Raw genomic sequence first — 25096 nt, 5'->3', positions numbered from 1 at the left:
CTGTATGTTTGTTTATTATTTTTAAAAATAATTTTGAGTCTTGATTACAGAATAAAGGTGGATTCTGAGATTGGGGCTGGGGTTAAATTTGAAACCATGACCAACTTCTTCCTATTTGCAGCGTAAACCTTCTGATGACTGACACAGTAGGCAAGACTCCCAAATGGGCAGAGTTTCCTTTTCATCTTTATTTGGCTGGACGGCCCCGAATTGACCAACTAATGCTTGATTCAATGATCAGGAAAAGCGGTAGCATGATGATGACTCAATTTCTGTTCTACCTTCCTCATACTGCTGAGAAATGTAAAATCCAGCCCCATGTACATAACCTAATAAGTTGCTTTGGTTTAACTAGAGACTGTCTCTTGAGTGAAAATCATTGCAGCAGTTCCATTCAAGAATATGTCTTTTGCTCATCAGGCCCCTTGCTACATTTCCAATAATCTTAATCCATGTTAATACTTAGTTCATTTCTTGTCACCTCTGCCGAGACATCATTTGTTATTTTAAAACCATGCACATTTCCAGGAGCATTTCCAAGAGCTGGTAAAGCTGAGTGTACAGATTTGCTGCTGTGCTGCAGAGTATTGATTTCGCAGTATAATGTCAGAAGCTGGATCTTAATTAGATGATTGATATAGACACCATCTTCTAAGCAGGAATGAATTAGATTGGTAGGTCTCTGATGGAGCAATATAGAATACTGGTCCTTGAAACCTCCTATTCACTTTCTGGCCCACTTTTGAACCACTACAGTGCAAAACAGCTTGGATATTGTGGTTGCAGTGATATTAACAAAATTAAGTACACTTCATTTCTTTAAATCAGGTTCTGCTAGATATCTCCTGGGCTACCTAAACTTTTAAAATAATTTTTGTCCATTTTTCTCTCTCATGTTTTTTCCAAGCCGTCTCCTGAGAACATTCCACAGTTTGTCATTGTTTGGCCTTAGTTGAGAAACTGAGGGGGTGTTATTACATTTCTGGGAGTTTTATTTTCATAGTGTAAGAGAGGAATCTTTTGTCAACAAGTTTCAAAGATGTAGCAAAAATAGAGCAGTAATGTTAGGAGATTTTAATGACCTTTTATGTTGACTGAGAAAAATGTATTACTAATAGGAGGGGAGGAGAAGAATTTCTCTGTTTAGATGAAACCCTTTTGGATCATTATGCCTTCAGTGTGAAGAAAGAAGGAATTCTGTTGACTCTCTGGTTCTGGGAAGTCAAATAAGTCAAAAAAGGGTGTGTTACAGTTGGAGATTGTCTGTCCAAAGTTGGTAACTGTACAGTTTTGGTTTGGATGCATTCTGAAGAAAAGGCCAGAAGTATATGTGCTTGAGTGAGAAAAAGCTAATCTCTAATTTTAACACAAGTAGCTCAGGTAAAATTAAAGGGGTGGTTGCAGGGCTAAAGCAGGATATTCAGGACAGAAAATGTTCATGTGTAAACTACAGTAGCCAATTTGGACTTTGCAAGAGTACCGGTTCCAAATCTTAATCATAGTCTCGATGTTGCTGCCACAGTGTATGAGCTTGCATAATTTGGATCTGGCTGGCAACTAAAATTGGTATGTTCCTGGTTTGTGTGGCCCATCCGGTCACTACGTAAATTTGTTGAATCACTGGAAAATTGAATTTGAAGCCATTTAAATGTAGCCAGGCTGAATCTTGTATTTTTATTGTTTGCAATGTAAAATATATTTTTTCCCCATTGACAGAGATGTTTCGTTCAATGAGTTGACACGTTTAGAAGATTCCAGCTTTGTTGGCCTGAGCCTTCTTGGACAGCTGTATATCGGAAACAATCAAGTGAGCTACATTGCTGATGGTGCCTTTGGAGGACTTTCCAGCTTGCATAGCCTGTAAGTTTTATGATTCTGTTTTTTGAAAAACTAGTGATTTATTTGTTGAAACACAGATATTCGTTTCAGTCTGAGTTTGCCTGTCTGTTTTCTTCATGTTTGTGCTCTGGCCAAGTTTCTATCCTGTCATGATACTGAAACAGATGTTAATGCCACAGGACATCCTGTGTACTATGGCAGTGACAAACTATCTTTGTCCATCCTACCTAAACTGTCTGTCCCTTTAGGCATTTGACCTCAATATTATCCCTGTCATCCCGCTGAGTTGGACTGCATTCACCTGGTTCCATTCTGGACTTGCCAGATATGACAGAAAGTTCACTTTGATGGCTTCACTTCTCACACACATAACATAATGCCTCTGGAGTCCCAATACATTTATCCTCAGTCATCTTTCTTTTGCATATCTGACACATGGTTCTATTTCTTGATCTGTCCCTGGTATTGAAATTGTCAGACTGCTCTTTAGCATGGATTAAGCATTGATCTGGTTATATTTACTAAATCATACATTGTAGTTAATGTCCCATATTCCTCTGTCATCATATCTGGATGTATCCTGGCCCACTGACTGGATACACCCACCTAAGGAAATGACTTTGCACGATGCAGTGGGAGTCTTTGACATGGACTATGGACCCCATGACATTTCATGGCATCAGGTGAAAGACCAGTAAGGGAACCTACTGATTACCATTGGAAGAAGTATTGCAGGCAGTAAGGCCATAGACTGAAATCCAGTTGGGAACTATAAACATATACTGTCAAGGGTATCAGTTTGGTCAGTTGTAACACTACTGTGTCAAAAGGCATATTTACCATGCTGGATCTGCAGCAAGTGCTGCGAGAAGCTCAAGGAGTAAAACCCAATTGACTTTGTCATCACCAATGTATCTGTTCCTCAAAAGGCACGACCCATTGTCAGGGTGAACAGGATTCTGGTAGGCATAGCAAAACATTCCTTAGGAAGTAAATTGAAGCAAAAAAGTGCTCTAAATATTCAACAGATCGTGCAGCATTTTAGAAAGCTGGTTGCTTCCAACTATTGAGTGCTTGTGAATACATTTCACCTCGATTAGGAAACTGCACAGGTCAACAGAATTACTACTCAAAGGCAAACATCGAGGGTTTTTATTGTAAAGTCCATTCGGTAATAGAAATGGTTCAAAGAAATTTCCGCCAACAGACCATTTGTACAGTTGTAATTGTTTTTGAAGTTCAATCCTTAGCGACAGAAACATATCTTTGCTCAAATAATTTTTACATAGCTAGCTTTCACAAATCAGATGTCCCATCTGTTCTGTGTTTTAGAAAATGTTTGTTTTTCTATTATTTAATTCCTTTTCTTAATCCACCCAACTAGAGACCTGAGAAACAATGAAATCTCATGGACTATTGAGGATATGAATGGGGCTTTCTCTGAATTGAGCAAACTTAAGAAATTGTAAGTGTTTATTTTGCTTGTAATGCTTGTTTGTGATTGCTAAGCAACTGAAATGGTGTCAGTTTAATGGTTTTTGCATGTGACCTGAATTTAGGGGTAGAGATAGAGAAGAGGAAACTTCTAAGTGTTGAAACAATTTACTTAGCCTTCATTGAAACAGTGATATGGAAAATACTCAGGGCATTAAGTCTCTGGTGAGGAAAGCAAATATACAATTATTTATTCAGTGTACCTGGATGTATGATGTGAACAAAATATCCAAAACTACTATATATATCATGAGCAGATCTTTCCTGATATTGCTAACAGCTGGAGGGTTTGAGTTAAGGAGAGGCTGCATAGACTGGGACTTCTCTCACTGGAGCATAGGAAGTTGAAGGGTGACCTTAAAGGCGTGCATAAAAATCATTAGAGGTATGGATGAGGTGAATGGCAGGTGTCTTTTCCGTTTGGTGGTTGATTTCAAGACCAGGGGACATACTTTTAAGGTGAGAAGAGAAAGGTTTAAAAAAGACATGGACAATATTTTACACATGGAATGGTTCATGTGTGGAATGAACTTCCATAGGAGGTGGTGGATACGGGTACAGATGCAATGTTTAAAAGACATTTGGAGAAGTGCATGAATAACAAATGTTTGGAGGGATATGGGCCAAGCACAGGCAGTGGGACTTGTTTAGTTTGAAATTATGATCAGCATAAACTAGTTGGACTGAATGGTCTGTTTTCTTGCTGTTTAATCTATATGCTTTGATTGAAGCAATTGGGAATGTATTTGGAAGTGTAGCACCATAGGCTTCATTTTGAAAAGCTAGTGTTTGATAATAAATTTCGAGCCAGGCCTGTTTGCCTTGTTTTATGCATATTACAGGATACCGAGCAAACAAAGCTAAAATTGGGTTTTCTTGTTTGTGAATTTCAATGTAGCTGGAGATCTTAGTTCCAAAATTGAACATTTTCAATTAAGTTAGCAGAATGGTGTTGCAATGAGTATTTTTCAAATGATCTGTTTGCAGATATTTAAAAATAGAAATACAATTTTTGTGTAATGGAGCTTGATCCATGTCTTTGTACCAAACACTTCCCTTCTCTACTAATACTGCTGACTTTGTTCAAATGTGAATGTTTCAGTTTCCCTACAATTAAAATTAAATGCTTGTTTTCTAGGGGGCTACAAGGAAACCGAATTCGATCAATCACAAGAAAAGCATTTTCTGGCCTGGATGCACTTGAATACCTGTAAGTATCCTGTAATTCTAGCACCAATGGTACTCAGTGCTGCAACCAGTTAAATCATTAACGTGCACTAGTTGGTAAAGTGGTAAATAATTACTTTTTATACTAAGTGTGTATTGATTGTAGTGTATAGATGTAGAGAAGATTATCTAAAGCAAACCTGTGGATTTTAATTTGATTTTTCTTATCACAAGTTGATTATTAAGTGACAGTTTGTAATCTTTAAAGTTAAACATCACACAACACCAGGTTATAGTCCAACAGGTTTATTTGGAAGCACTAGCTTTCGGAGCGCTGGTGAGCTAGTGCTTCCAAATAAACCTATTGGACTATAACCTGGTGTTGTGTGATTTTTAATGTTGTACGCCCCAGTCCAACACGGGCACCTCCAAATCAAAGTTTGCTCGTCCTTTGAGCAGTCACCCTTAATTCAACATTTTAAATTTGACAAAGTTGGATCAGTACAATGGAATGCAATATTGAAGGTTGTGTAAAAGAAATGTTAATAGTCGGTGTATTATTTCATTCATGCATCTTTCATTTTGCCTTCGTTCCTTCTTTTGCAGTGATCTGAGCAATAATGCAATTATGTCTGTCCAAAGCAATACCTTTTCTCAAATGAAGAAGCTTCACGAATTGTAAGTGTGACATGATGCAACTGTTACATGATCTGAAGGGCTGCAACTAAATTTAAACCTATCTTTGGTATACGAAGTGCAAAGATTTTATATAATTGCAGTGTAATATCTAAAGTCTTATTCAGGTTGTTTAGTTCCAAGCCATAGCTTCTGATCTTGTTTTCTTCTGTGAACTTACTGTACCTATGTTATATTTAACATCTATTTCTCTTAGGTACTTGAACACTACAAGCCTTCTTTGTGATTGCCAGCTAAAATGGTTGCACCAATGGGTGACAGATAATGGATTTCAACCATTCATTAATGCAAGTTGTGCTCATCCCCAGTGGCTGAAAGGAAAAAGTATATTTGCCACCAAACCAGAAGACTTTGTATGTGGTATGTGATACACTTTTTAAAAATGCAAATTAAAGTTTTTTAAATCTCTTGAGTAAAATTGGTAAGCATATGGTTAATGTGAATAATTCTCAAATATCTTATTAATTCAGAATTTTACACAAAGCATCTGTCCATATTGGAATTAGCACATGTAGATATTTTGACAGTTACAGTGGGTATTCTGTTTTGCTTATTTTAAATTTAATTGAAATATGATTCCTCGCAGATGACTTCCCCAAACCTGAGATTATTGAACAGCCTGAAACTCAAGCAGCCGTAAAAGATTCCAATGTCAGTTTCATCTGCTCAGCAGCGAGCAGCAGTGATTCACCAATGACTTTTGCCTGGAAGAAGGATAATGAAGTGCTTCATAATGGCGAGATTGAAAACTACGCACATCTCCGGTCGCAAGGAGGTGAAGTCATGGAATATACTACCATCTTACGCCTTCGACATGTGAATTTCAGTAGTGAAGGAAAATACCAGTGTGTCATTTCCAACCATTTTGGTTCATCATACTCCAACAAAGCCAAGCTAACAGTGAACAGTATGTATCAACAATTTTCACTGACCAAATACTGAAAGTTAAATTTGGTATATTCACTATTTTAAATGTATTGAATTCAAAGCTTTCCATCCAGGAATTTAATTGTGCCCAAAAGCTAGTATGGAAGTGTTCTTTATGACTCCTCTTAAGCACTTGAAGCATTTCTCATGCTTCAGTAATTAATTGTATGTGAATTGTCTTATACAGATAAAGCAGTTATATTTGTTTGGATTTCTCAAACAGATCAAGTACCAGACATTTTCTTTCTTTACCGTTTAGTCATTAATTACTGAGTATTCCCATGCTGACTGAAGTCACCATGAAAGATATTCCTGCTCAACTTCTTACTTTCCTGAGGTGTGGTGACCCTCATGTTAAACCATCAAAAGTGGTCTTTCTAATGAGGGCACAGCTCTGTGGTCTGGTAAGACTTGCGACCTTATAGTGTTTGTGGAACTAGGGTGTGAATGGGATTGTGTGCTGAAGGCTTGGACTGGGCCTTCAAATCCACAGCCTTCTGACTCTAATGAGAGTCTGTTTACAAGAATACTACAAATGTCATCTCGGACAAGTAACGCCCTCGTCATTAATTGCATTGCTGAACCACTTCTCTTTCTCCAATGAGGTTTTAAAAACTCTTATTTGTATTCTTGTATATTGCAATATCTGTCTTGTATCTGTTCTCCTCCCCATCCCTTCCAATCGTCCTGTGAGGTAACTATCATTTGTACTTGTGCTTTTTAAAAGTATGTGATTTGACAAATTGTGCTGTTGGAGCAGCATTCTCCAATCAGTTTTTCCCCTTTCTTTGCTCTTTATTTAATTAAGTCTTTCATTGTTCTGCTATGATTATACACCCAAGCATGAACACATTGGAAAGTAAGGAAATAATAGTATTTACTGTGCGTTTGCATGTCTTCTAGCAATACCATAACTTCATAACTTCTAATCGCTTTGCAGCAGTAATGTAATCCTGTATCCTAGTTTATATTGATGTGATTTCCTGCTGTTAATTTTGATTTTTATTTGTTTTGCACATTCCATACTCTCTTGCTGTCATTAAAATGGTATGGATGAAACTTCTTGTTTATTAAATCTACTATAGAAACATGTGCTGGGTTCTACCCATTTGTTAACCTGAGAGAGAAACTGGCATTACTCACAGTTTATTTCTTATTATCTCACCACCTGCATGTCAAAAACTACAATCCATGTTCGTGAAAAAAATATCAGCAATTAACATAGCATAGTAGAATGAAAGGATGGAAAAAATGTGAGAGCTTTTCATTCGTTCCCATACAAAAATAAATGCTGGATTCTGAAATAAAAGCAGACAATATAAAAATGAAAGCTGAAAATCAGTGATGCTCCCATCTTAATTACAAGTGAACTAGTGAAATTTGAAACTCAGAAAATACACAGCAACGAAAGGGAACAACTAGAAGGTAAGTTACAGTACATTGTGTACCTTTCAACAGAACAGATAAAACTTAACTACCCGTCTTCTCAAATATGACTGGCCTGCAGTGCATTTCTAACAGGTCATGTGTAAGGAGAAATGATTAGATAGTGACATTTCATCTGTTCCATCAATGCATATACACCTGAAGCATCACCTGTCTTTGCTCCTACTGAGGTGGTATATTTCTAACATTTTCTGTTAGTTCACTGGTTGAGATGCAAGTAAAGTCACAGTTGTCCTCAGAATTGAGATGTCCGTTTGATACATGTATGATATCTTTCTTAATTTTTATTTTATTTTGTTTTGCAGTGCTACCATCATTTACAAAATCACCAACAGATCTTACTATTCGGGCAGGAGCGATGGCCCGTTTAGAATGTGCTGCGATTGGTCACCCAACACCACAGATAGCCTGGCAGAAGGATGGTGGCACTGATTTCCCTGCTGCACGAGAGAGAAGGATGCATGTTATGCCAGAGGACGATGTATTTTTTATTGTAGATGTGAAGATAGAAGACATTGGAATCTATAGTTGCACAGCTCAAAATAGTGCTGGAGCCATTTCAACCAATGCAACACTCACTGTACTTGGTGAGTCAATCTTATCATTCAACAGATATGAAACTTCTTTAGAAATGTGTAGCCTTCATAATGGAATATAGAGCAGGGAAAATTTTCTAAATACAAGTCGTTCTATTATAACATTAATGCGAATTCACTATAATGCAATTGCCAAATTGGGGGCACTGTATCTAAAGTGAGAACTTTTAAAAAACGTGTTGACTATAATACGATTACAGCACCAACACTTTAAGCGCTGTTTCTAAAACGTAATTTTTCTTTAACATGGGGTTGCACAAGAACGCAACCATTGTGTTATAGAAGAGCTATTTGCATCCGTTGAGTCAATATTTCATCGTTTGCAGCTTCTGTGATCTTCAGCATTTATCCAGTGCATTATTCTTGCTTTTCTAAATGATACCAGATTTTTATTTCTTATATAGTTATGTTCTTTTAAACCAGAAACGCCTTCATTCGTGCGCCCTCTTGTTGATAAAACAGTAGCAAAAGGTGAGACTGCAGTTCTACAGTGCATAGCTGCTGGAAGTCCTCCTCCAAGGTTAAACTGGACCAAAGATGACAGCCCGTTAACAGTAACTGAACGACACTTCTTTGCTGCTGGAAATCAGCTTCTGATTCTTGTAGACTCCAACCTGGAAGATGCTGGAAAGTACACTTGTGAAATGTCAAATACTCTTGGCACTGAGCGAGGCCACATACGTCTGAATGTAATTCCTATACCAAACTGTGATTCAACACAGAGTGCTGCACCATTCGAAGAGGATGGATGGTCTACAATTGGAATTGTAATCATTGCAGTAGTCTGCTGTGTGGTTGGCACTTCTTTAGTCTGGGTGGTTATTATTTACCATACAAGACGGAAGAGTGAGGACTGCAGTGTAACAAACACAGGTGAGGACATGCTATGTTAGCTCACGATTATTTAACAGCAACAGCACAGAGGTTTTACCTTCTGTTTTTCTTTCCCTATTGTTTTACCGAATTAGTAATTAAAAAATGTGCATTTGTAATTGGAAGTTTCTCACTTTCTCTCCTCTCTTCCTCAACTTTCCTGATTGATTGATTTGCATTAACAATTTGCTGGGTATAATTCCGAGTACCGATTGCTCAAGGAATGGGGCTGTAGTTTGTGATTGAACCTTAACCTGTAGATATTGGCAGGCTATTCAACTACAGTAACGATCAATCCTCTCCTTATTTCACTGGACTGTATACTTGTCAGGCCTCTGGCTAACCATCTGAGAGAATCCTTGATGATGGTTCTCATTCTTTTTTCTACCCTCTCATGCAAGCATTGGAGAAACAGTTGTAGCATTCTGACTCATGCTGCCAGTGAGATCATGTATATCAGTATGTTTTGGGAATTGGGTCTGAAATGTTCCTAACATGTGCAGCTCAGCTATTTATAGGTTAATATATAATGCCATCATGGGAGTTGGATTTTTCCCCCTCTCAGGCCTTCTGTTGTTTTTCTTAGTTAACCTGTTCCTGCAACCTACCCACTCTTTAAAAGTAATGAATGCTCCCAAGGTAATTAACTCAACACTTGCACCTGTATTCATAATTTTGTGTTATGATATACTGCAACATTTTGAAAGCATTGGAGGTACAAATTTTCAGCATTTATTCCCTTCTAACAGCTCTGTGGTCAAAGCAAAACTCTTTAGTTATCTGCTTCTGTATTTAATAGCAATCCAATGTGGAAAAAAACTTGGGTTAAAAGAGTACTTTACAATATTGACATCTAAATTTTACAAATGCTTGTAGTTAGGAAAGCAATCCCATAGTTGGATGTAACTTTTAAAAACATGATATACGGGTAACTCCTATACTTCTGAATGGCTCGTTTACATTGTCCTGTATTGTGTTCTGGCCTGCCAACAAATTGACTTGGGAACAGACTCCAGAATGGGACCTGTTTGTGGCCTAGTGACTGCCTGTATTTGCAAACCATTTTTGACTATCTTGACAATCTGAAATAACTAAATAACCTTTAATCATCAAAGATATATATCTAAATAATATTGCACCATCACTGGATGTCATCCTGATTGATATAAAGCCAGTACTTGGACTCCTTTATTTCTGTTCTGAGGTCAGGCTTTTATAAATTGTTTGATCGAAAGGAGAATTACAGTTCCTGATCCTGCCTTCCACTGTCCCTAACATCCTCTAGCAGGATTCTTGGAATAGAATTCAGAAACAAAAACTCTTGCTTGACCAGCGGAGAACTTGAGGCCAGTTGTTTGGGATCCATCGTGGCTGTCTGCGATTAGCTTAACTAAACACAGCTGCAAATATGACATATTGGTCTGCAGAGCTGAGTACTGCATCATATTCAGCATTCATGGACTGATTCCTAGAACTTCACTAGGTGCTACTTCAATTTCCTTAATGGATGAGTTACATGCTACTGTAGTCTGTCTGTCTTGTGTATCTCAAATTCAAAACATTACATGGCAATAAGTATGTACAAGAGTATAAGACCATAGTACATGAAACATCAGTAGTGTTACTTAGAAATAACTTCTAAAAATACTAAGCACTACTTTTGCTGTGTTCAAGAACTGACAGTAACATTTGACATGTATACATAGAACCAAAATATTTTTTATCCTGAAAGGAACTGAAGTGATTTTAAGGAATCTTACTTTGCAGCTTTTTAAAATAAATTATTTTAATTATTAAACTGGGGAATAGTGTCATTTAAAACTATGATACTTGTTTTACAGATGAGACAAACTTGCCTGCAGACATCCCAAGTTACTTGTCATCCCAGGGAACCCTATCAGATCATCAGGAAGGCTATGGGCGATCAGAAGCTGGAAGTCACCATCAACTTATGACTTCCTCAATGAATGGATATTTACTTCAGCATAGAGGAAGTGATGGTAAGCGTTCAAGCTCATTGGCATGGAGAAATTCTCAATGTTCCACAGTAGTTTGCCTGCCTTCGTTTGCATTAAGTCATTTAAGGCATGTGTTGAAAATCTTTATACTCACCAGTCCAGCTTGCAAGCAAAACTGCTAAAACAAAATTAAGAAACAGAAATTTCTAGATACACTGGGCAGGTCTGATAGCATCTCTGGAGATAGAGCAAAGTTAACATTTCAAGTCCAGTGATGATTTTTTAACAGCAGTTGGGAGGGAGGGGGAATGAGTAGAAAGGCAGTGATGGAGCATGGAGAGGGAGAATAACAGACAGTTAAAGCAGAATTAAGTTTCCTTTGTATGTTGACTGTCTAATGGAGGGAAGCTGAGAAAACATTACTACTGCCCCTCCCAAATGGCTTACTAACAAGAGGCAGGAAAGAATTTGAGATGTTTCTCTGAAAACCACTTGAGTAGCTTCCTTTGGTTTTGTTGAAGATTTTTAGAAAAAAACGTAAAACCAATTTTGTATAGATCAGCTAATTTAAAAATGTGCTTTCTTTTAAGATCTTTGTCATATTGACAATGGAAGCGACACCGATCTTGAAGGCATGGCTGACCCACTAGTTTTTCATGACCCAGATCAAGCAGGCTCAGTGTACATGGGAGGAACTGTGTATGAATCAGAACGGCTGGAAGGAATCAATCAACACGGTAAATGCAAACAAGGTGCTTTAATACAAAACTAGAACACTGCAGATGCAGAGGCATTGGCCATGTTAAAACATCTCACTGTAACTATTTGTTATTTCAACCAGATGGAAACTCTGATCAGGTAGTGGCTTGTGCCAATGCATATGATGACTCCAGCATAAATTCAAAGAAAAAGGAATATTGTCAATATTCCCAAGTGCCTCCAGAAGATCCCTTTGATCAAGCCATCGCAAAGATAATGGTACAGATCCCAAGTTCAAACTTGTTCAATTCTGTGCAAACCCTGCACAAAGGAACTCCTATTGGCATTCCAGGTTCAAGCAGAAATTCAGAAAAATTACCAGCAACCATGTATGGTGGTATGTATTTTGTTCACTCAGTGATATAATGGAAGGATTAAGACCAGATTGTATGCCTGTCTTGTTACCAAATCCTAATGTTGCAGTATTTATTTTTAAATGTCAATTTAGCTATGAGTAAATGATATTAAAATAGTGATGTGACATTTAAAGTAGTATTTATTTGGTATGACAATTAAAGCACAAGCACTTGCATTTTTAAAACAACATTGGTATTTTGTCCCAGACTGATTCCCAGGATGGCAAGACTGACATATGATGAAAGGCTGGATCAACTGGGTTTGTGCTTCCTGGAATTTAGAAAAATTAGGGGGATCTTTCATAGAAGTATATAACATATAAGGGCAGCACTGTGGCTCAGTAGTTAGCACTGCTGTCTCACAGCGCCAGGAACCCAGGTTTGATTACAGCCTCGGGCGACTGTGTGGAGTTTGTACGTTCTCCCCATGTCTGCGTGGGTTTCCTCCAGGTGCTCGGGTTTCCTCCCACAGTCCAGAGATGTGCAGGTCAGGTAAATTGGCCATGCTAAATTGCCCATAGTGTAAAGTGCATTTGTCAGAGGGAAATAGGTCTTGGCTGGCTTACTCTTCGGAAGGCTAGTGTGGACTTGTTGGGTCGAAGGTCCTGTTTCCACACTGTAGGGAATCTAATCTAATCCTGATGGGACTGGATAGGTTAGATGTGGGAAGACTGTTGCCGATGTTAAGGAAGTCCAGAACTAACAGTCATAGTCTAAGAATAAGGAGTAAGCCATTCAGGACCGAGATGAGGAAGAATTTCTTCACTATGGAATTCCCTACCACAGAAAGCTATTTATGGCCATTTCATTAGATATGTTGGCAGGAGCTGGACATGGCCCTTGCGGCTAAAGGGATCAAGGGGTATGGAGAGAAAGCGAGAATGGGATATTGAAATTGCATGATCAGCCATGAGTATATTGAATACTGGTGCAGGCTGGAAGGGTCGAATGGCCTGCACCTGCACCTATTTTCCATGTTTCCTTTGTTTCTATCCAGTTTTTTGAAGTGAAAATAGGTGTGCATGACCTTTGTGGCTCAGTGGGTTTTCCTAATTCAGCTTTTGTTCAAGATTGAACATTTACAAATACCTTCTGTTTCACTGGATATGAATGGAAAGACATTTCTGTTGTGGCTCTATCTTTGACCAGACGCTAAAATGTCACCAACTTAAAATCCTTTAGTAGATTTAAAAGAAACTGCATGTTTGACATGTTCCTTTGGAAAACAAGCATACTTGGATCTACTGTGGCCCTTGACATTTCAATAAGAATGTCACAACAAAAATGACTTCAATATTTTTCAGGTTACAAAAATATTACCCTCTGCAGCAAAAATAGAGTAATACAGGACCAGCAAAAGCTTTTGCTAAACTTTTCAAATGGCGTAGTTAATAGATTTGTTAAATACTGCACACAGACCTTTTCAAATTTGCCATCCATTTGTATTTCTGTTTGTACAAAGAAAAAAAGACGTAGAAGCAGAAGTAGACTATTTGGTCTCTAGAACCTGCACTTCAAGATATTGGTGGCTGTGACACCACTTTCCCACCCACTTACCATGTCTCTTTATTCTCCATCTTGCATGCTCCATACTTGATATTTTGTGCTATCCTTCTGATAATTTTGCAGTGGCATATGTTTGTTGCTTGAGTTTTTAATCTCAACGTCAGTAACAGCAGATTCTTTCTTTTTTCAAAATGATACTTTCAAAACTCTTATTGTGTAGACAAGCAGATTGAAAATTTGCAAAATTACCTTGGAAGATAAAATGCTTCTATTACATCTGTTTTCAGGGACATTTGGGAAACCTCTGTGGAGAACACTCCAAGATTCCTATTCTGATTGTACCCAGCCAGCTGTATCTCCATCATTAACACTTCATCACAATCCTCGAGCCTTACTCCACAGTGATTCTGAGGCTGAAGAACAATCAGACAATCCTCCAGTTTCTGTCACTGGGCAACACAATAGTACTTATGAACGCAATGTTGATAAATGCAGGACTCCAGTATTTCAGCCTTACAGAGTTAATACGTAGACACATGAACTACTACACTGAAATTTATTGTACCAAAGAAAGACTTGAACAAACTACCTCATAAAGCTGTGTTGCTGCAGTTCTGCGGAAAAAAAAAACAATTCTTTCATTTAGGAAATAGTTGTATCATGAACAGGTTGTAAATCGGCATAAACTGATGATGGATGGACCAAGAGGAAATGTTAGTGATGTATGCTTTTGTTTTGAGAACACTACCCTTCTGAAGTATGACGAATTTGCTATATTTTTTATTATTTTATACTTTTTTACTGAGATATGAATTTTCACCTGTAAATTATGTAAATAACTAGTATTTTACCTATGTTTGTATAATAGGGATACTTTTTTTATTGAACTTCATTAGTATGCTAGAATTTATTATTGGCGGTACAGCATGTTAGTTATGTGGTGCTAATTCTGACTATGGGTCAGAATTGTAGTGCCTTGTTTGCACATCTAAGTTGACAATAAAATGGCATTTGCTTTGAACCATACTTTTTGAAGGAGCACATATTTATATTCAGACTTAAATTTACTTGCTACGTAATCTTTGTACCCCGTATCATGCTTTTAAACTAAATTGCAGCTGCCAAAAGTGATCGAATGACATGGGAGATTTGCACTGGCAAATGTTGAGCCTATGAAGATAAATATGATTGTTGGACTGCATTGTGTCTTGTGAGGGAGATGTGGCAGTATAGACATTTCCTTATTCCATGAATTGTATTTTATCCCCTCAAACATTTTGTCGTCAGAACATTAGGCACCCATATTTCTGATTCACATCGTAACTCTATCAAAAATATGCATACTGCAACCGTAATGATCAATATGAAAAGTGAAGATCAAGCCTTTTGTACATCAGGAAGTTGTAATTGCTCAGATTAACGTTTTGCAATTTAATTTATAGATATTTTCCAATATGTTCCTTCTACTGAGCAGTATAGGTTGTAATTTTTAAAGAACCTGTTTTTGTGTTATTACTTAATTGTTTGAGTTGTGGACAGAAGAAAATACTGCTGTAGTTAATTTGTTGTTTTGTGTCACTGAATTTTTTTTTCAAGAAAATAATTATCTCCCCACCCACCCCACCACTACCATCGCCACCCACCTCACCGCCACCACCACCACCCATTCCCGACACTTTCAGACTTCTGGTGACATGCTATGGATCAATAGACTTTGCAAAAAAATTGTCTGGAGTAAATTACAATTGCTTTAAAAAAAAATTCTCCTTCATTCCACAATGCAAATGCGTCTCTTTACCGTAACATCTTTACAGCCTAAATTGTATCAGTAGCATTATTTTTGACTATTTGTAGATGCAGATCCTTATCTTGCATTTACTATATGTATAATAGCAGGTCTAGCTGTTGGGACTTCAAGCTTTTTCTGAAGAGTCTGTGTGCATTCAAAACAGACATGAGGTTAGTGTGCAAAATCTATATTTCTTTGTTCTTGGAATCTAGGTATTTCTGGGGAAGTCATTATTTGTTGCTCAACTTGAATTTCCTTTCTCTGAAATGTTTTGTGTGAGTTTGGAGGCACATGTTGGCCAGATCATACATGGAGAGTAAATTTCATTCCCTAAGGGATGCTAGTGACAATGAAGGATAATTATTGTCGTCACTATTACAAGCTTTCAATTCCAAATTTATCAATTAATTTTAAATTCCTTGACAGGATTTGAACTCATGTCTCTACAGCATTAACATGTCCTTCTGGATGACTAGACAAATGACATTATTGCTACGTTGCCATCTTCCCCTAGAATTAAATAGTTGGACAAAGTGCAGGTACATCCATTCTGAAGAAGGGTCACTGGACCTGAAACGATAACTCCTGATTTCTCTTAACAGATGCTACCAGATCTGAGCTTTTCCAGCAATTTCTGTTGTTAGAGATGCAATAGTTTAACTGTTTGATCTCAAATATTGACTGAGAAAGGTTTAACCTAGTCTAATGTGAAACCTATTGAATTGTGCTGCTAAAGAACTCCGACAGATCACCAAGTGCACTTTGTGCATGCATTACAAGTGAAGGAAGCAATGACCCATTTTCTTCATTTCTGATGAGTGACGGGCCCCTGACTGACTTAGTGCTAACATGCCCCAACCCCGGCATGCGCGCGCACATGCTCAGGCTTGTTACACTGGAACTGTAGGCCTACTCCTGACTATAATGATACAGACAACTTAACCCCAACCAACCTAAGCAGCCAACTGACCGTGTCCAAGCCCCTGAACTGGGATTGGGTGCTGCCCTTGAGTCTGTTGAGACGCCGTGAGTGATGAGAGTCCCCCTTGAGTTGATTGAGGACAAAGGTCATCTGGAGAGTATTTTTCTTTTTGTTGACGCTCATTCTTGGAAAACAGGAGGTTGGATTTCTCTGACCTCAGATTCTGAAGGGACATGATAAAATGCTGCTGGATGCTTCTTTTGCTGGAGAGCCTAGAATTAAAATAAGATGTCACCTGTTCGAGAGAGATGAGGAGGAATTTCTTTTCTGAGTGTGTTCAGTCTCTGAAATTCTCTTCCTCAGCAGTAGAGGGAGGGTTATTGAATATATTCAAGGCTCAGATGGACAGATGTTTGATTGACAGTAATTTTTATGATTCTAGGAGACAGGCAGAAAGTGGAGCTAAGGCCATAATTGGATAAGCTGTGCTCTTGTTGAGTGTTGAAACAAGCTTGATGGGCTGAATAGTGTACTGCCGCTTCTATGTCTTATGATCTTATGACTGCTTGCAAGATATGGTATCTCACGTAGGGATTGGAGACTGCTTCCTTTTTAAGTTAAGAATATGTTACAGATGATTGAAAGTAAAATCCTGTACCGACATATCATTGATGAAGAGTGTGGTCCTGGAAAAGCACAGCCGGTCAGGCAGCATCTGAGGAGCAGGAGAGTCGACGTTTCATGCATAAGTTCTTCATTAGGAATGCTTGAAATGTCAATTCTCCTGCTCCGCTGATACTGCCTGATTGGCTGTGCTTTTCCAGCACCACACTGTTTGACTCTGATCTCCAGTATCTGCAGTCCTCACTTTCTCCAGCATATGGAGCAAACTTAAATGATTGGTACACAGGAAAGGTGCAGGCATCTATTTTTCTTTTTGCTTCTTTCCTTACTTAGTTTTTTTTTCTAAAACCCCCCACAGTGCTGCCAAACTGTGGTAGTGCTTATATTTTCCCCAGCACCCATGTTGTGTGTGCGCAGGTGTGAGACACAGTGCAAGACAACAGGTGTACAAATGTTTATTCAATTTCCACCACCAGGAAGAAAGGAAACACCCAAGTGGCCAGTGGCAAGCAGTGCCCATACTTCCTTCCTTACTTATTTAGTTATTTAGTTCCTTACTTAATTATTGACCTTATACCGGATCCATTGACTGTCTTGTTTAACAGCTGTCCTTACAAGGGAGTTAAATGATTGACGGAGAAGAGAGAGTGTATTGGGTGAACCATTGATTTTCTCTGTTCTTTGCAGCATTAGCATGAAACAAAAGAGCTGTGTAAGAATGTCAAGGTTTTCCTGAGTACAATAGCCACGGACAAAAACATGGAAAGCAAATGCAGACCACATAAAGCAAAAGTGGTGCAGACTACCATGAATGGAATTAATTATTGTACCTCAAAGAGGCTGCCTTGTATGAAATAAATATTAATCAGTCTGCACTTGAGGATTCATTGTGATTTTAAACATTATTTTTGAGACAAAAATGTTGCAATATATTTTCCAATGACCAAGTATGTTAGTCTGAATTCATATGCAGTGATGTATTAACAATCTGCTCAAATTTACAGAAAGTTAAGGTTTGATTAATTGTTCTTGCAAAAGCATTAGTTGATTACTGGTAAGTTTCTAAATTAACGTCTTCATCAAGAAGATGTTACAAAGGAAATCCACTCGTGCATACTGAAGCACCACCAAAATAGTGCTCTGGCATTAGAAAGTGTCTCAAAATTAAATTTTCATATGAAATGCAATGTGCCAAACCAGCAAAATGCAGGGCTCTTAATTTATTGTTAATGGGATTTTTGCTTCATTCAGTTGTTTCCATTATGTGTTAAAACCACAATATTAGAAAGTTTCAATAGATTTTATTATCGAAACATGTAAGAAACACCTGTTCTCAATACAGATGGTTCCCAATTTACAAACATCGACTTAAAAACGCTTATTCTTACAAATGCAAGCCTGTAGCGGTGTGTATTTTTAAAGACCTACAAACATTTTCTGTACTAACCAGGCGGCATGGTGGCTGTGGTTAGCACTGCTGCCTCACAGCGCCAGGGACCCAGGTTCAATTCCATTCTCCCTGTGTCTGCGTGGGTTTCCTCCGGGTGCTCCGGTTTCCTTCCACAGTCACAAAGATGTGCAGGTTAGGTGAATTGGCCATGTTAAAATAGCCCATAGTGTTCAGGGATGTGTAGGTTAGGTGCATTAATTAGGGATAAATGTAGAGTAGCAAGGGAATGGGCCAGTGGGATTCTACTCTTATGAATGATTGCTTTATGTTGTCCTGCATTGTGTTTCAATTCGAGTACAAATCAATTTGCAAACACACCAGAGAGAAACCCATCATACCCCAGGGACAGCCTGTGTATTATCAGTCACTGAAAGAAGTTGGAAAATATCTTACCATTACTCCTGTCAATCTTGCATGTTACCCTTGAATTGCCTACTGGAAAATTGCTGGCACATAATGAGAAGGAGAAAATTACTGCAGATGCTGGAATCTGTACTGAAGATAATAAATGCTGGAGATCAGAGTGGGTCAGGCAGCATCTATGGAAGAGAAAGTGAGGACTGTAGATGCTGGAGCATCTGCGTCGAGAGTGTGATGCTGGAAAAGCACAGCAGGTCAGGAAGCATCCGTGGAGAGTCAACGTTTTGGGCATTAAATTCTTCAACCAAGCCAATGTTTCGAGTCTGTATGACACTTCATCAGAGCTCAAGTGAAGCATGGAGGGGCCAGCATTTATTCAGGAGTTGGGGAGGGGTGTAGAGTGCTGAGGGAGAAAGGGTTAATAGTTAAACGGAATGTGAGAATAGTAGAACGATGGTGTGTCTGACTGCCAGACTGGAAAGAATAGACGGTGCCACTGGTTTTGGGGGGAGGGAGAGAGAACAGACATGGTGACAGAGAATGTAACAAGAAAAACTAAAAGAAAGGGAAGGAATGAGAATGGGTTCACAATCTGAAGGTATTGATCTCTATATTAAATCTAGAAGGTTAAAAGTGACCGGCCTGAAGATGAGATGGTGTTCCTCCAGTTTGCGCTGTGATTCACTGATACACTGCAGCACGTCGGTGACAGACACGAGGGCATGTGAACAGGACGCTGTGTTAAAATGACCGGGCCATGGGAAGGTCAGGGTCATGTTTGTGCACAGACCAGAGGTGTTCCATAAAGCAGTCACCCAGTCTGCATTTGTTTTCACCAGTATAGAGGATGCCACATTAGGTGCAGTGAATAAAATAGACAAGATTGGGGGAAATGCTGCTTCACCTGGAAAGTCTGTTTACGCCCTTGGATAGTGAGCAGGGAGGAGGGGACGGGGCAGGTGTAACACCTTCTGTGGTTACCTGAGAAGGTATTATGGGAAAGGGGGAGGGGGGGGATAGAAATGGTGTTGGTGGTTGTGGAACGGGTTAGGGTGTCCTGAAGGGAAAAATCCCTTCAAAGAACAAAGAAAATTTACAGCCGAGGAACAGGCCCTTCAGCCCTCCAAGCCTGTACCAATCCAAATGTACTGTCTAAACCTGTCACCCAATTCTTAAGCATCTATATTCCTCTGCTCCCCACCTACTCTTGCATCTGCCCAGATGCACCTTAAATGAATCTACCATGCCTGCCTCTACTACCTCTGCTGGCAATGTGTTTCAGGTACCTACCATCCTCTGTGTGAAGTACTTTCCGCGTGTATCCCCCTTAAACTTTTCTCCTCTCACCTTGAATGTGTGACCTCTCTTTATTGAATCGCTCACCCTGGGAAAAAGCTTATCTCTATCCATCCTGTCTATACCCTTCATGATTTTGTAGACCTCAGTCAGGTTCCCCCCTTAATGTCATTTTTTCTAATGGAAACATCTTAACCTACTCAACCTCTCTTCATAGTTAATACCTTCCATACCAGGCAACATCCTGGTAAACCTTCTTTGCACCCTCTCCAAAGTCGACATCCTTTTGGTAATGTGGCAACCAGAAGTGTACACAGTATTCTAAATGCAGCCAAACCAAAGTCTTGTATAATTTTAACATGACCTGCTTGCTCTTATACTCAATACCCCCATCCAATAAAGGCAAGCATATCATATGCCTTCTTGACCACTCTATCCACCTGTGCAGCCACCTTCAGGGCATAATGGACCTGAACTCCCAGATCTCTCTGCCCATCAACGTTCCCCAAGGCTCTTCTGTTTACAGTATTGTTTGCTCCAGAATTAGACCTTCCAAAATGCATCACCTCACATTTGCCCAGATTGAACTCCATCTGCCACTTCTCCACCCAACTCTCCAGTCTATCTTATGCTTTTTGCTACTCCACCAATTTGCAAACTTACTGATCAGGCCACAAAATGCCCTCTTCCAGATTATTTATGTATATCACAAACAACAGTGGCCCCAACACTGATCCCTGTGGAACATCACCGGTCACCTTTCTGCATTTTGAGAAACTCCCTTTAACTACTACTCCCTGTCTCCTGTTGCTCAACCAGTTCTTTATACACCTCGCTAGAACACCCTGCACACCATGTGACTTCACTTTCTCCATTAGTTTACTTTATGGAAACTTATTAAATGCCTTACTAAAGTCCATATATATGACATCTACAGCCCTTCCTTCATTTATCAACTCGGTCACTTCCTCAAAGAACCCTATTAAGTTGGTAAAACACAATTTCCCTCACACAAAACCATATTGTTTATCACTGATAAGTCCATTCTCTTTCAAGTATAAATAGATTCTATCCATCAGTACCTTCTCCAGCAACTTTCCCACAACTGATGTCAGGCACACTGGTCTGTAGTTACCTAGAATATCCCTACTACTCTTCTTGTACAGGGGGGCAACATTAGCAACTCTCCAGTCCTCCGGCACCTCACCTGGATTTAAGGATGCCACAAAAATATCTGTCCGGGCCCCAGCTATTTGCCTCTCTTGCCTACCTCAGTAACCTGGGATAGATCCCATCCAGTCCTGGGAATTTGTCCATCTTAATAACCTTTAGCCTACCCAACACATCCTCCCTCCTTATGTCAACGTAATCCAGAGTAAACAAACTCCTATCTCTAATCTCAACATTCATCATGTCCCTCAGTGAACATTGATGCAAAGTAATCATTGAGAATCTCACCCATTTTCTCTGGTTCGACACCCAACCTTCCTTCCTTAACCTTTAGTGGATCAACCCTTTCTTCAGTTTCCCTCTTGCCTCTTATATATGAATAAAAGGCCTGGGAATTCTCCTTAATTCTGCTCACTAAAGTTATTTCATGACCCCTTTTAGCCAGCTTGATTCCTCGTTTATGATTGGTCCTACTTTCCCGATATTCCTCCAGGACCCATTCTGTTCTTAGCTGCCAGCACCTTATGTACACTTCCCTTTTCCTCTTGGCTAGTCGTACTATTTCTCCTGTCATCCATGGTTCACAAATATTGCCCTTCCTATCCTTTGCCTTCAATGGAACATGCCTATCCTGCACTATCTTTAATCTATCTTTGAAAGCCTCCCTCATCTCAAATGTGGACTTCGCTTCAAATAGTATCCAATCCACATTTCCCAGCTCCTGCTGAATTTTGATATAATTGACCTTGGCTCAATTTAATACTCATCCCTTAGGACCACTCTCACCTTTGTCTACGTGTATTCTAAAATGTATAGAATTATAGTCACTATTCCCAAAGAAGTCCCCCACCGCAATTTCTACCACCTGTCCTGGCTCATTCCTTAACACCAGGTCCAATATGGCCCCTTTCTTGGTCGGACTATTGACATACTGCTCTAGAAAACTTTCCTGGATGCTCCTTACAAAATTCCTCCCCATCCAGTCCTCTGACACTGTGTATCCCAGTCAATGTTGGGAAAATTAAAATCTCCCATCACCACCACCCTGTTGCCTCTATATCATTCCATAATCTGTTTACCTATTTGTTCTTCGCTCACTGTTGGGAGGCCTGCAATACAGCCCCAACAGTGTAACTGCACCCTTCTTATTTCTTAGCTCTACCCATAATGCCGCACTGCTTAAGACCTCCATAATGTCCTCCTTTAGCACAGCCGTGATATCCCTGACCAGCAAGCAACTCCTCCCCCACTTTTACTTCCCTCCCTGTCCTGTCTGAAGCATCTACAGATATATCCTGGAACATTTAGTTGCCAATTATGTTCTTCCTTCAACCAAGTCGCTGTGATTGTAATAACATCATACTCCCAGGCACCAATCCAAGCCCTAAGTTTGTCTGCCTTACTCAGCATACTCCTTGCATTAAAGCATAGGTGCAGATAGGGGGAGTGAGGGGAAGATGGGTTTGGTAGTGGCATTCTGCTGAAGTTGTCAGAAATGGTGGAGAATGATCCTTTGAATGTGGAGGCTGGTGAGGAGAAGGGCTTATGCCTGAAACGTCAATTCTCCTGCCCCTTGGATGCTGCCTGACCTGCTGCGCTTTTCCAGCAACACATTTTTCAGCTCTGATCTCTAGCATCTGCTGTCCTCACTTTCTCCGAGGAGAAGGGGCACCCAATCACGCTGTTGTGAGTGATGGAACAGGGCAAGAGTGAAAGCACTGGTGTTAGGTCAGAGCCTGTTAATGACCAGTCTGATGGCTTCTGGCATTCGCTTTAGAACCTGGTGGTCCTAACATATAAACCAAATGGCTGGAACTGTAAATAATGCACGAGGTTTACTTCTGCTACCAGACAACTTCCACACAAGATGCATACCATAGCCCTTTTATTATTTTTCATGACATTATAATTATAGTTATAATATTAAAACTTTCAAAATCTACTTATACCAGCTGTTTATATAATATCTGTGCTCAACTAGAATTTCTCACACATCAACAGGTTCAAGAACAGCTTGGTCAGGCAGCATCCAGGGAACAGGAGAATCGACGTTTCGGGCATTAGCCCTTCTTCAGGAATGGGGAAAGTTTGTCCAGCAGGCTAAGATAAAAGGTAGGGAGGAGGGACTTGGGGGAGGGGCGTCGGAAATGTGATAGGTGGAAAGAGGTCAAGGTGAGGGTGATAGGTCAGACTGGGGTGGGGGCGGAGAGGTCGGGAAGAAGATCTCAGGTTAGGAAGGCGGTGCTGAATTTGATGGATTTGACTGAGACAGGGTGGGGGGAGGGGAAATGAGGAAACTGGTGAAATCCGAGTTCATCCCTTGTGGTTGGAGGGTTTCTAGCCGGAAGATGAGGCGCTCTTCCTCCAACCGTCGTTTTGTTGTGGTCTGGCGATGGAGGAGTCCAAGGACCTGCCTGTCCTTGGTGGAGTGGGAGGGGGAGTTAAAGTGTTGAGCTACAGGGTGGTTGGGTTGGTTGGTCCGGGTATCCCAGAGGTGTTCTCTGAAACGCTCCGCAAGTAGCCGGCCTGTCTCCCCAATATAGAGGAGGCCACATCAGGTGCAAAGGATGCAATAGATGATATGTGTGGAGGTGCAGGTGAATCTGTGGCGGATATGGAAGTTTCCTTTGCGGCCTTGGAGGGAGGTGAGGGGGGAGGTGTGGGCGCAAGTCTTGCACCTCCTGCGGTTGCAGGGGAAGGTGCCGGGAGTGGAGGTTGGGTTGGTGGGGGGTGTGGATCTGACGAGGGAGTCACGGAGGGAGTGGTCTTTACGGAATGCTGATAGGGGAGGGGAGGGAAATATATTCTTGGAAATATATTGCGGTCCTTGAAGAAGGAGGCCATCTGGGTTGTACGTTTTTGGAACTGGTCCTCCTGGGAGCAGATGCGGCGGAGTCGAAGGAATTGGGAGAATGGGATGGCGTTTTTACAGGGGGCAGGATGGGAGGAGATGTAGTCCAGGTAGCTGTGGGAGTCGGTCGGTTTGTAGTAGATGTCCGTGTTGATTCGGTCGCCTTTTTCCAAAAACGCACAACCCAGATGGCCTCCTTCTTCAAGGACCGCAATTTCCCCCCCGACGTGGTCGACGATGACCTCCACCGCATCTCTTCCACTTCCCGCTCCTCCTCCTTGAACCCCGCCCCTCCAAACACCACCAGGACAGAACCCCACTGGTCCTCACCTACCACCCCACCAATCTCCATGTACAGCGCATCATCCGCCGTCATTTCCGCTACCTCCAAACGGACCCCACCACCAAGGATATATTTCCCTCCCCTCCCCTATCAGCATTCCGTAAAGACCATTCCCTCCGTGACTCCCTCGTCAGATCCACACCCCCCACCAACCCAACCTCCACTCCCGGCACCTTCCCCTGCAACCGCAGGAGGTGCAAGACTTGCGCCCACACCTCCCCCCTCACCTCCCTCCAAGGCCCCAAAGGAAACTTCCATATCCGCCACAGATTCACCTGCACCTCCACACATATCATCTATTGCATCCTTTGCACCTGATGTGGCCTCCTCTATATTGGGGAGACAGGCTGGCTACTTGCGGAGCGTTTCAGAGAACACCTCTGGGACACCCGGACCAACCAACCCAACCACCCTGTAGCTCAACATTTCAATTCCCCCTCCCACTCCACCAAGGATATGCAGGTCCTTGGACTCCTCCATCGTCAGACCACAACAAAACGACGGTTGGAGGAAGAACGCCTCATCTTCCGGCTAGGAACCCTCCAACCACAAGGGATGAACTCGGATTTCACCAGTTTCCTCATTTCCCCTCCCCCCACCCTGTCTCAGTCAAATCCATCAAATTCAGCACCGCCTTCCTAACCTGAGATCTTCTTCCCGACCTCTCCGCCCCC

The 25096-nt window shown here is 40.5% G+C and overlaps 1 protein-coding gene across 1 annotated transcript in view; it reads left to right on the top strand.

Moving 5' to 3' along the window:
• The window catches only part of lrig3 (leucine-rich repeats and immunoglobulin-like domains 3), a 62233-nt gene extending 47590 nt beyond the window's left edge, over nucleotides 1-14643 (top strand). The window contains exons 8-19 of the mRNA XM_043708660.2: nucleotides 1717-1860; nucleotides 3224-3304; nucleotides 4472-4543; nucleotides 5107-5178; nucleotides 5393-5556; nucleotides 5783-6103; nucleotides 7875-8156; nucleotides 8589-9038; nucleotides 10880-11038; nucleotides 11587-11733; nucleotides 11838-12092; nucleotides 13905-14643. Coding sequence (XP_043564595.2) covers nucleotides 1717-1860; nucleotides 3224-3304; nucleotides 4472-4543; nucleotides 5107-5178; nucleotides 5393-5556; nucleotides 5783-6103; nucleotides 7875-8156; nucleotides 8589-9038; nucleotides 10880-11038; nucleotides 11587-11733; nucleotides 11838-12092; nucleotides 13905-14149 — 2392 coding nt within the window. The 3' untranslated portion in view covers nucleotides 14150-14643. The remainder of the gene's footprint in view (nucleotides 1-1716; nucleotides 1861-3223; nucleotides 3305-4471; nucleotides 4544-5106; nucleotides 5179-5392; nucleotides 5557-5782; nucleotides 6104-7874; nucleotides 8157-8588; nucleotides 9039-10879; nucleotides 11039-11586; nucleotides 11734-11837; nucleotides 12093-13904) is intronic.
• Nucleotides 14644-25096: the final 10453 nt, after the last annotated feature.

The sequence above is a fragment of the Chiloscyllium plagiosum genome, unplaced genomic scaffold (genome assembly GCF_037043375.1).
Source record: "Chiloscyllium plagiosum isolate Xiang-an unplaced genomic scaffold, Cpla_swu_hap1 HiC_scaffold_19, whole genome shotgun sequence".
NCBI lineage: Eukaryota > Metazoa > Chordata > Chondrichthyes > Orectolobiformes > Hemiscylliidae > Chiloscyllium > Chiloscyllium plagiosum.
This window is presented reverse-complemented; position numbering and strand designations above follow the sequence as displayed.